The sequence below is a fragment of the Lepisosteus platostomus genome, chromosome 2 (genome assembly GCF_059453375.1).
Source record: "Lepisosteus platostomus isolate fLepPlt1 chromosome 2, fLepPlt1.hap1, whole genome shotgun sequence".
Classification (NCBI taxonomy): Eukaryota; Metazoa; Chordata; class Actinopteri; order Semionotiformes; family Lepisosteidae; genus Lepisosteus; species Lepisosteus platostomus.
The window spans coordinates 10,065,781-10,077,810 of record NC_142612.1 but is presented as its reverse complement, the minus strand read 5'-3'; the positions used below and the strand labels follow the sequence as shown (position 1 = coordinate 10,077,810).

The following is a 12,030-nucleotide window of genomic DNA, read 5'->3' as shown; positions in this document are numbered from 1 at the left end:
ATATATCAAATTACTTTTGTATTGTCTCGTTTATTTTCCTTTATAATTTCCAAAAACTAACATGGTGCATATTGCATAACACTTAACACTTCTCAATATACTTTTGAATTATTCGTATCGAAAAATACTTAAGATTACACGACAAATTCAAGTACGGATATAAAAAAACACTGTTGTGGTTAGAAAGTGAATGATGTTAGAAACGGTTCAGAATTAAATGTTAAATTAAAAGCCATACACTAAAGCAACACCAACAAAACACGTAATAAAGCACCCACCTGCTGTCCCGTCATTCTATTTTTTTACACACCTCCTAAATCCGTGTGCTACGTCATAAATCAGCGACGGGCACAATGAAATGATACATGAACAGTCTTTGCACTTCACCGTGTTAAATGTGCAATGGGAGAAACAGGAGATTTTCATGATTGTGTCTTTTAGTATTAAACTAGTAAAGTCAAAGTTGTAACGCGGCTCTAAACACTTAAATTAATACCTTAATCTGTCGCTGTGGATTTTTAACTTTAATAATCAATATGTCATTTCTCGTTGATTCAATAATAATGTTCACTTCTCAGGTACTTGGCTATATACTATGTATGGTGAAGAGCATCACACAGAGACTAAGTGAAACACATTTCTAAAGCATGTAATTTTAGTGCTCATATCCATTTGAAACTTAAAGTCGGTTGGCGATGTTGTGAAGGGACTCACGTGTTTTTGTTTTTGCAAATGGATTTATATACAGTATATTGTTCAGTAACTATTAGAATAAAAAATAAAGGTGTAGACTTATTGTACTTTTAATAAGACTATTTTATTAAACATCTATTACGAATGTAACCTTAAAGCGGGACATCTCTGCTGAATTTAAACGGCGTTTCGCATTTCTTAATTGTAGACGGTAGAGTTTGTGTTTTGCTGGTACCTGAATTTATGTGGTCCATTTCAATACCCCTTTTTCTTTACAGGTCCTGTTTTTTGGGTTCGGGTGGCTTTTCTTTATGAGGCAGCTATTCAAGGACTATGAGGTAAATGCGATAAAAACAACAATCAACAATGTAGACATTCACGCCCCGAAAACTTTCAATTTAAATGAAATTGTAAACGTAGGAGCAACTGGACATAGTCGTTGATCGTGCGATTATCGTTTGTTTAACAAAAAGTAAAATATGCAGCACCTAAACGGCGCATCATCTTCAATTTTTTTATTTCCTCAGGTTCGTCAGTATGTTGTTCAAGTCGTCTTTTCTGTGACCTTTGCATTCTCCTGCACAATGTTCGAACTCATTATCTTTGAGATACTGGGTGTGTTAAGCACCACGTAAGTACCTGATCACTACTTTTTATGAGGCTGTTTTCCGCTCCCAGAGAGACAAGATACAGTACAAGGAAACTGTGGATCTTCGAATTGGCCTTTTATTAGTTCTGGTTTGGTTGCACAGGAAGGAACGATAGGGAATCCCGTATTCCTGTAACTCATCGGTAGCAACGAAAATGCTGATATTAACAATCCCTGTACAATACTTGAACAGTCTGACAAAAAAAGACAAACATATCTAATGAAAATAATTATTAAAATGCCTCTTGCAAGACAAGAATGCTTGAAACATCTTTAATCTTTTGCCATTTAACTTTTGTTTTCTCAGTTCTAGGTATTTTCACTGGAAGTTGAATCTGTATGTTATTTTGTTGGTCCTAATATTCGTGGTGCCATTCTACATTGGATACTTCGTGGTTAGCAACATTAGATTGTGTGAGTTTCAGATGGACTTTTGTTGGTGATTAATTTTGTTTTTTGCTTTTTTAAGTAGTATCTCTTCTACCAACCTATACCCATCTACCAACATGCAATGTCCCTCACGGGATCAATAAAATATCTATCTATACAACTTGTAAGTTCAAATACTTGAACATTGCTTGACTGTTAAATTGGCCCCAACAGGCAGAGCATTTTTATACATTTTCTTTATAAAACGTATTATACTCTATTCTGTAAGTGTATACTGTATATTACACCTTATTTATTTTATATTTTCTGTTCATGATGCTGTCTTTGGGAGTGCCGTCTGTAAGCTCTTGTAAACCTGGAACACAAAGCACCATTCTTATTGTTTGGCTGCACTGTTTTGTTTTTGCCTCACTATAAAAAAAATAATTAAAATTCCTTTTTTTTTTATTTAGTGCAGCGGCAGAAGCTGCTCTTTGCCTGTGTAGTGTGGTTTACCTTCATGTATTTCTTCTGGAAGCTTGGAGACCCCTTTCCCATTCTTAGTCCAAAGCATGGTAAGTTTGAAAAACTGTGAGACACATACACGTGTAAAGATATTTTTATGAATTTATTAGTCTTAAAGAAAGGACTTTCATTTTATTTTGCTTATAGATTTATTACTTATTTTCCAAAGCCATTCAGTTTTACAGTTGACATTTTTCATGTTAGAGCATGTATTTTTTCTGCACTGTTGACAGACAGTAAGGGCTGAGCACAAAAATGTTTACTGTCTGCCTGGGACCAAGCCCATACTTGTTAGGGTACCTGGGAGCATGCAAAAATGAAATGATCAAGTCCTCCTTGAAATCCTAAACTTGATGATATTGTTTTTCACTCTAGATGATGTGAAAATATAGTACACAGTTTTAGAGCAGAAATAGTAGTTGCATTGTATCATTCTTTGATCATTTTATATGTGAAAATGTATTAAGGCCATCTAGGATTGTTTTTGGACACTGAATAAAATTCAATGTATGCATTATATGCAATGTATTGGCGACTGCAGTACCAGCACCTTGCAGCAGGGAGCAACAGAAGGTTTATGTACTGAATGTGGGTATTCTTCAGCCTTGTTAAATTAACAATACAGGTGTCTACAGACAGGCATTTTTTATAGTGCTGCAAAACATTAATCTTAAAGGTCTAAATGGCATACACTACTTTTTATTTAAATATTCCTATATCCTAATTACTTTTTCTACATCTTTGCCCACTTCCACACTTAGTAGGATATAACACAAAATTTAAAAAGTAAGGTATATATGCTATTTATTTAAAGATTTAGATCACAGGATTTTTTAAAAATAGCGAGAGGATTCATTTTTACAAGCTGAGCTCACCTAGAGTTGACACACAAAGTATTGCAATAACATTTGAGGGTGTGATTGAAGCAGGTTTCAATGCTGATCCAGTCTGAATTCAGTAAAGCAGTTTCCAGAACAGAAGCAGTTTGATTTGTGAGAACAAAATGTCTGTCTTGTGGCTATCTTTGTTTTTGTAAGAACAGCAGTGCATCAGTTAGTGGTGTGCTTATTAGAATTATGTTTACCACATTTGGAATTAGTTACTGAGAGAGGTTTTTCTAAACAGCTGGAGTTAGAGTTACAGGCTGAATATCAACAAGAACGAAAAAGAAATAGCAGGCAGCTATTTTAAATGCCAAAATCTCATAATACTGTAAATGCATTCACCCTGTTGCTAGACTCTGCTGTTAAATTTAATTATTTCTTAAACAGGACTAATTTATGCACTGGGCCATACAGTATTTCTCAAAATTATCTTGTATGACCTGTTGCAGGCATAAGGTTATTTTCTCCACGTAAATTTGAAAAAACTATTTTTTGATGGAATCTGCTAAGTTTCGGTTGAACCAGTGTAGCAGTTCATAAGATGATGATTTTAAAAGGGCTTTTGAAAAATGTGTTTATTCTTGATTGTCATTGATGCAGTACTCCTAGTTTGCATTACAAATTCATTAGCTTCTCTCTCCTGGTATACCTGCCTAGTGTGAAGTTGCTCAGCCACCTGGTTTTTTAAATCAAGTATTTTTAAAAGTGCAAAAAAGGCACATGAAAAGTGTCACTATGTTATTCTAACTAGCAATTACTTCGTGTTAACAAATGAGCTTCCTCTCTGTCACTTACAGGTAGTTGTATGGTTGAAATGCATTGCACATAAATATAGTAGTTGTTTTAGCCTGTTCATGTACATAGAAATAATTCTTTTTGTTTGAAAAGATTTGGTTTATTATTTGATGGAGAAATATACCTATTGAAACACAAAATAATTTTCAATCCTGGTGAAAGAGAAGAATGCTCAAAGTATAAAGAGATCCTGCAGGCTTCATTACAGGAGAACGCCAGTGTAATCACAGTTTTATACAGGAAGTTTTCTCTGAAGTTTCTCTTCACATGTGTGGATCATTTGTTTTCTGTTTCAGGAATCCTGTCCATAGAGCAACTGATAAGCCGTGTTGGGGTCATTGGCGTAACACTGATGGCACTGCTTTCTGGTTTTGGTGCTGTTAACTGCCCTTATACTTACATGTCATACTTCTTAAGGTGAGCCTTTTTTGCACAAGGTGTGTTTTTGTTTTTGGAGCATTTTTGGTTGGAAATGTCTTTGTTTGTGGACACTGTTTTTGCTGATAGCTTTAGTTTTCAACAGGAAGTTTTCCCTGAAGTTTCTCTTCAGATTCAGTCCTGAGGAGATTGATCATTTTACTGTGCAGGCCTAAGTTATTTCTTCAGCATGCTGCACTTGAATACCTCAATGCCCATGCATTCAGTTCCTTCAGTGGCACACTGCAGTTCAGTATGTATGTGTACATTTCTGGACATGTAATCGTGTTCTCACGCTGCCTTACCATTGATAAAATCAAGCAGAATTAAATTTTACTTTTACAGGAATGTTACAGACAGTGACATACTGGCTTTGGAGAGGAGGCTTCTTCAGACTATGGACATGATTGTCAGCAAAAAGAAAAGGCAAGGAGTGGGAAAACAACTTGTTTTGTTTGAGGTTTCTTTGATGTAATCTTTGCGCTAAGATTTTATGAATTCTTAAATGATTTAACTGCTTTTACAGGGGTCAGATTTACAGAGCTTCTCCTCAGAAATAATGTTTAATAATTTAAATTCTTAAAATTTAAACATCATCTGTTTTTTTGCGTGGACACTCTCTAGCCTGTGGAAACAGGATGTGGCTATTATGTGGGGCTGACAGTAAAATGACCTTTTCACTTCTGTGGTTTGCAGGTCACAGAAGAACTAAGCATAAATATTAAATCCTTAATCTTTTCAGAAAGTTTATTTAGAATTTTACAGGTTGTTTTCTATTAAGATCAATGTTATCAAATTATTCAGGAAGTACTTTTAAAGGTTTATGTTTATTATATTAAATGGAACTTATTGATAAATGTACTTTGTCCTGAATACTCTTAATATTTGAGAGGAACTGTTTTCTTAATCTTATGTAAAACAGGATTGCTATGACACGAAGGATGATGTACCAGCGTGGAGAAGACCACAACAAACAGACAGGCTTTTGGGGCATGATAAAAAGTGTCACATCAACACCTCCAGGCACTGAGAATATCCTTTCTGAATCTTTTCTGTTGTTTAGTGTAATGCATAACATTTAGTCCTCTTTAACCAAGATCAAAGTTCCTCAAGTCTCAGTCTTTTCCTTAGCAGATTATCTTGGGGAAAAAAAAACATACTGAATCTCTTGGATGTCTGAGATATGAGTACACCAAGAATTCGGGTCCTTGTAACAATTTATCGTGACAGTCGAGATGTAACTCTTGTAAAACCATGACCCATGGCCTCCAAAATTAACTTATTATAAAAAGATAAATACATTCAGTATATAAATACAGGTAATAATACATTATTTTTGCATACCATTTGTCCAACAGAGCTTATTAGAAACCTTCGTAAAAAGTTTAAAAAAACCAACAGTGATGAGTTTGATGTTAGGAAGGCAATAAATAAGTCAAAAGGACAATGTCAGTTGTAAATTGTGTGCAGTATCTTGAAGTTAATAGGTATGAAAGGATTAGAAGACTTGAAAATATTTGGATAATCGTCATTATCAGGATTCTAATCACAAAGATTTTAGGTGCAGTCGTATGAAACTGGAAGTTTAGTTTCAGTTGAAACTGCAGTCACATGATACATGTCAGAACTGCATTCAGTGCATATGTATCGAAATAGATCTGTTTGATTGCCTAAATATACATTTATATTTAAAATGATATTTTCTACTTTTATTGTATTTTAGTGCCAAGCAATTGAATTCTACAATCCTTTAATGGTTGTAATCCATTAAAAAATAAATTAAATTTAAAAAATCTGATGTGATGCTTTTGCAAATGATTTGTGACTAGGAATGAACTCTTGGAACATTTCTCTGCTTTTAAGGAATTTTGAGCATGTGGGTTAAAATGCATCTTTTGCTGAATAGATGAAGCAGTGTCATTCTCAGTTTGACAGAAAACCAAGGGATCTGCTCTGTCAAACAATTGTTCAAGGCTACAAGTGTGCTGTGTACCCCCCAGTCTTTGCCTTTAAGTTATGATTCAAATCCTTTACTGTGCCTCAGACCTGTCACTGATTCAGCAGGAGGTGGATGCACTGGAGGAGCTCAGTCGACAGCTTTTTTTGGAAACAGTTGAATTGCAGGCCACCAAGGTAATTCTCACCCATTATAAAAAGATATACTCATGCCTCACATTAATACATTGTGGATATTAACAAAGGGACTGGGACAAAGGAATTTACAAATGTTTTCTAGTCAATTCAAAAGTGGAATAAGCATGTACCTTCCAAAATGTAGCAATCTTTTTTTGGTAAGCTAAAATGGCAAGCTATAACCAATAGATTTTGAAATATAAGTGAAGTGGTTAGAAAGTCCTGCCCACTTTATAACGTTGAAGAAAGTTAGTCACAGCAAGACATGAAGTGTGGCCTTGAATTTATTTAATTAGGGAACTTATAGTGACACTGTGATCTATAATATGTAATTGGAAACAGTTTTGCCAATATTGACCAGCTTCTATTTAGGTATGTGAGAAGAAAGGTTGTTTACAAGCTAACGATTGGCACCCAAACATTGATCAAGTTTTGTCTGGTGTTTATACTTGGAAAGCAACATGTGCAGCATATTGGTTATTTAGAAGTGTGCCTTTATATTACTTTGACTTATTACAAATGTATCTTAAAATGTTAACTAATGTTGATTCATTAAAACCTGTTCAAGGTAATTATTTTTGTGTTTTGCCCCTAGGAAAGGATAGAATACTCTACAACATTTCAGGGAAAATACTTCAACTTCTTAGGCTACTTCTTCTCTATCTACTGTGTTTGGAAAATCTTCATGGTAAGGATCTCTTAATTCCTCTGTTGTTTCTTCTAATTGTTTGATAGATATGTTTTGAATTTCATATTTTCATACCTTGAATGTTTCTGCCAAGGAGATAAAAGAAAGGCTCAAATTAAGAAAGGATCTTGATTTTACTGGGCATGATGTTATCCTATACATGATTGTGTGACTACAATTGTATTGGTTTGTTTTCAGGCTACCATCAACATTGTTTTTGACCGTGTTGGAAAGACGGACCCAGTGACAAGAGGAATTGAGATCACAGTCAATTACCTAGGCATTCAGTTTGATGTAAGCAGAAGCAAATAATCTGTGGGTGGGAATAGACTGTGAACTTACAGTACATCTTGATCACTGCCATCAGTGACATCTTTTAAAAAAATGTTTGATCATTCTCAAGACATTGAACAGAACCTATAATGGAAATGCAGGGGCTATTTAATATTCATTGGAATGACAGCTACCTATTTTGTTTTTTTGCCAGTTCTTTCTACCCTTTAAAGTTTTGCTTTTTCCTGCAGGTAAAATTTTGGTCTCAGCACATATCCTTCATTCTCGTTGGTATCATCATTGTGACCTCCATCAGAGGCTTATTAATAACACTTACTAAGGTATGTGATCAGTGTTTAAAAAAAAGTCTGTATGAGGTAATTGAATCAGATAAAAGTGTGTTATAGTACAATGCAGAGGATCACCTTTTATTTTATGCCTCCTATCAAAGGATAGCTGTGTTGTTGTTTTTTTGTCACATAAACAGAGCAATAATTATTATGCAGTATCCTTTTACACTCACTCACAAGTTTTGGCACCCATCATTCCTGGTCGTTATTCAGTAATTTGGTTAGTGTCACCAGTACTGTCAGCAATGCTATAGGTGTCTAAATACATATATTGTTCAAATAATTAATTTTTAATAAGTAAATAACTTATTTCTGTAAGTTATTTGCTTTGTCTTGCATGTATTCCTGGAATACACTTCATTATTATTTACTCGTACTAGAGAAAAAGTTGCAGTTTCTACTTTTTACTATAATTTAATTTTAATGTCATTTGAATTTCACTGCAACTAGTTGGTGAGGTTCCCTCAATCTCTCCAGTGATTTTGAAGGTTTAAGATTGTGTTTAGGTCTTATGTTTAGGTTATGACTGTCCTTGACAAAGATCTGTACAAATATTATAATATTATGAATAAGTATATTTGGGTAATGATTTTATATGGAAAAAATATATAATGTCATTTTTCCAGTCTTGTGTATACATCCTCTGTTTTCTTTGTGCTTACTCCTCAGTTCTTCTATGCAATTTCAAGCAGTAAATCCTCGAATGTCATAGTACTGGTTCTTGCACAAATCATGGTAAGGTAGCCTTTTTAATATTATTTTGTTTTTATTAAAAGTTAATTTGACCTTATTAATAATTTAGACTTTTACTGGGAATAAACATAAATTAAATCTAATTGTAATTTAGGCATACAAATATAGTTTTACGTTTTAGAATGTTGAACAAGTTTCTCTTAGAATATATCATTTTGTTTATGGACAACAGATTTTCTAATTGTATTTATTAAATGGTAGTTGAAAGGGTGTGGAGACAAAATGAATGTCCGATGCTAGTGGTTGACTTGACCTGCTTGTATTTCATTTGAAGGGGATGTATTTTGTCTCATCTGTTCTGCTGATGCGCATGAGCATGCCCTTGGAGTACCGGACTATTGTGACAGAGGTGCTGGGAGAGCTGCAGTTCAATTTTTATCATCGTTGGTTTGATGTGATTTTCCTGGTCAGTGCTCTCTCCAGTATCTTGTTTCTCTATCTAGCGCACAAGCAAGCACCTGAAAAACACATGACCATCTGATACATTGTGGACGTTGAAATGGAGGACATCACTGGGGACTGAGACACAAACTTGCTTTTTATGTATATATGAATGTGCGTGTACGTTCTAAATGTCATCAAGCAGGACTGAGCAATCTGGCCTTCTGTGACTAAAATGTTCCTGAATCAGGAATGGATCTTAAGTATCAAATATCAGGAGTTTTATTTCATTTTTTGGTAAGGAGATGTGTAATACACTGAAAAGCTTTTAATACTGCATTAATGTTTAAAGTGTTTCTTTTTTGGGCATCACAGAATAAAATGAGTAATGCTCTGAAGTCTGGCCAGTTTTAATGTTAAAACAGTATCTGCATGAGTCAATATCATTCAGTCATCCACCCAAACATCCCACCTTTTCTCTGTTTCCAGATTTTAATAACATGCATGAAAATGTTGCCTACAGGAAATTGGCTAAAATTTGTATTGTTGATGTTTACACCACAGTACATGCATTGACTTTTATTTTATTATAGAAAAGACTTATATTGCTATATTAATATTAGCATAGTAAAGTCAAAAGTGTTAAAGTTAGTGGCAAACCACAATCCAGGAGATGTTATATAAGTTATCTTTAAATATTTAATTTCAAAACCTATAGGACAGTTTTATTTTGACATTTTGCTGCAAGTAGATGATGTGCTCAGTGAAATATTTCAATAATATGCATAATATGTTTAAGCTCTCACTTGAGAGTATATTGACCAAACACATAGCTTGCTGCTGTGAGTACACAGACAGAAATGGCGAGGGGAAACTACAAGCCCATTATTATACCTAATGTGGGAACAAGTTTGGGCAAAGAGTATAAAACAGTTAAAATTATAGAGAAGGCCAAACATTTCCGACTGGAGGCTGGTAGACATAAGAGGGAAGTCCACTCTGGAAAGAAGCTGTAAGCATGAGAAAGAAGATTGAGAAAAAGATGGAGTGTCTTTTATCTTTGGAGAGGAAATGCACAACTCTGACATGATGCTGGAACAGACTGTGGGCTTAACATATGACACAAATGGTAAATATTGTATTTTAGTAGACTTTGAAAAGTGAGCATGGAGATGAACTGTCTTGACATTTTCTGGCAAACAGAAGAAGACAGGTTTGTGTTTTCATGATTCATCTAGTTCTGGTGAATAACTGGTACCTTTTATGAATAGACAAGCAACTGTTTTGAAAGGTTTTCTTTGTGTATAGCCTACCTCGCCTTTAAGATGGCACCAATCATCCTGTTTTTTTGGATATCATTATTCAAGAATGCATGTGGATTGGTACTACTGTATATGAGCTACATGGACAGTAGGTTTTCAAGTTACAGAACATTTGTCTGGTGAATGTTTGCTTTACAATGTGCATTTGTGATTTTCAACTTGAGAGTTTCTCATTGGCAGTATTTTGATACTGGAAAATGATAGAAATCTGCATGACTTGCAACATGGCAGGGTTAGTTATTATTAGGGCTTTAACATGTGTGGGACTATTGTGACGGAGGAGATAAGGCCTGGATACTAGTAAATGGCTTTTTCCACTTAGAGTATTTGCAAATGACACCATCATCATAGCCACTATGGCTGCCTGCACTATCTAGTTATTTTGCTAGCTGACAATATTGACTGGGCAAAATACCAGCAACATGCAGTTCAAGTCGAGATCTTTCATATTCATCAAAGGAAATATAGTCAGTAAGAAGCCTTACATTAAATGTGAGGCTCTACCAATGGTTTAAAAGAAGTCTGTGAAGATGGCTAAGCACATTGCAGAACGGAGATCTGTGTAGAACATTGAGACTGTGTAAGGACTGAAGAATACTGCAGAAGATAATTATTAATGAGCAATAAGGGCCTGTGTCATTAATAGTGGGCTCATTTGTGGTTGACTTTAGTTTTGCATGAATTTAATTTTAAGCTTATTTTATTCTATACAATCTGCTAGTCATTACCTAAACATGTATACAGTATATACATAGGTACTTCAGGGTTTGAAAAGCTGGTTGCAACACACTTTTCAGCATTTTTATAGTTTGAGAGTTGATTTCTATTCAGCTGTAATGGATTAATAAAGGAATTCTCAATTTTATGACACTGTGACCAGCTGTGGCAAAGCAGATGCCTTCCAAATCAGCTAGTTACCACTAGAGGGCACATTAAGGTAAAGAATTGGGTGTGGTAAATCTTTAACAGCCATGTGGGAATGAATGATAAAATCATTACCGACAGCTGCTTCCACAGACAGGAGGAACTAAGATTTTCACATGCATGTGTCTTTGTTCGTCTCAGAACCTCACCCAGCGTTGAGGCTAAGACTAAGGCATACATTTCCTTTTCTCTCCCAGAACTGAAGACTCTAGCCTTTTCTGCAATCTATTTCTGTTTCCAAAGGACTAAAGTATCCACAGGAATACCCCCTCACTCACCCTTCAAGCTCGTGAGCTCGAGATCTCAACATGAGCCAGTGACCACTGCAGGTGTAATTTTAAGATCCACACAATTACATAGCTCACTACAAATATTATGTTGAAATTGCATAATGCACAAGTAAGACTTCATTAAGATTAGTGTGTTTAATTTTATTTTAGTATTCCAGAAAAAAGGCATTGCTGCTCTAAAGAATGGTGATTGTGTTCATTTTTATAGGAATGTCCTGTATTGACAGTTTAAGAGAAGAAAGCTTTTATAATGATCATGATCAGAGACTTGACTCAGGGATTTCAAATCCTCAAAGGTTTTGACAATGTCAGACCAATGGATTTTTTTAAAGTTCAACAAACCAGAAGACAATAGTGGAATCGAAGGGGATGTACATTTAAACTGAAAATAGGAAGCATTTCTTTGCATTTATATACTCTGTTGGTCAGAAACAGAGTATATAAGCATGTTATCAAAACTGATAGACTGGTTTCTTAAAACAAATGCTGGATGAGAGCAGCAGACAAAATAGCAGCCACTAGCCGATGTAGTGCCCAAAACTGGAAAAATATTGAACAGCTTAGTGGTACATTTTTCAGTTCAT

General features: G+C 34.8%; 1 protein-coding gene across 1 annotated transcript; it reads left to right on the top strand.

Annotated features, from left to right (window-relative positions):
- Positions 1–347: 347 nt before the first annotated feature.
- gphra (golgi pH regulator A) lies at positions 348–9,308 on the top strand. The gene is made up of 14 exons (XM_088597324.1): positions 348–578; positions 972–1,031; positions 1,221–1,324; positions 1,650–1,756; positions 2,185–2,286; positions 4,212–4,332; positions 4,678–4,758; positions 5,255–5,365; positions 6,378–6,465; positions 7,061–7,153; positions 7,352–7,447; positions 7,678–7,767; positions 8,446–8,511; positions 8,804–9,308. Exons 1-14 carry the CDS (start codon positions 537–539, stop codon positions 9,008–9,010), a joined length of 1,368 nt encoding a protein of 455 aa, XP_088453450.1. The 5' UTR covers positions 348–536; the 3' UTR covers positions 9,011–9,308.
- The last annotated feature ends 2,722 nt before the right edge of the window (positions 9,309–12,030 follow it).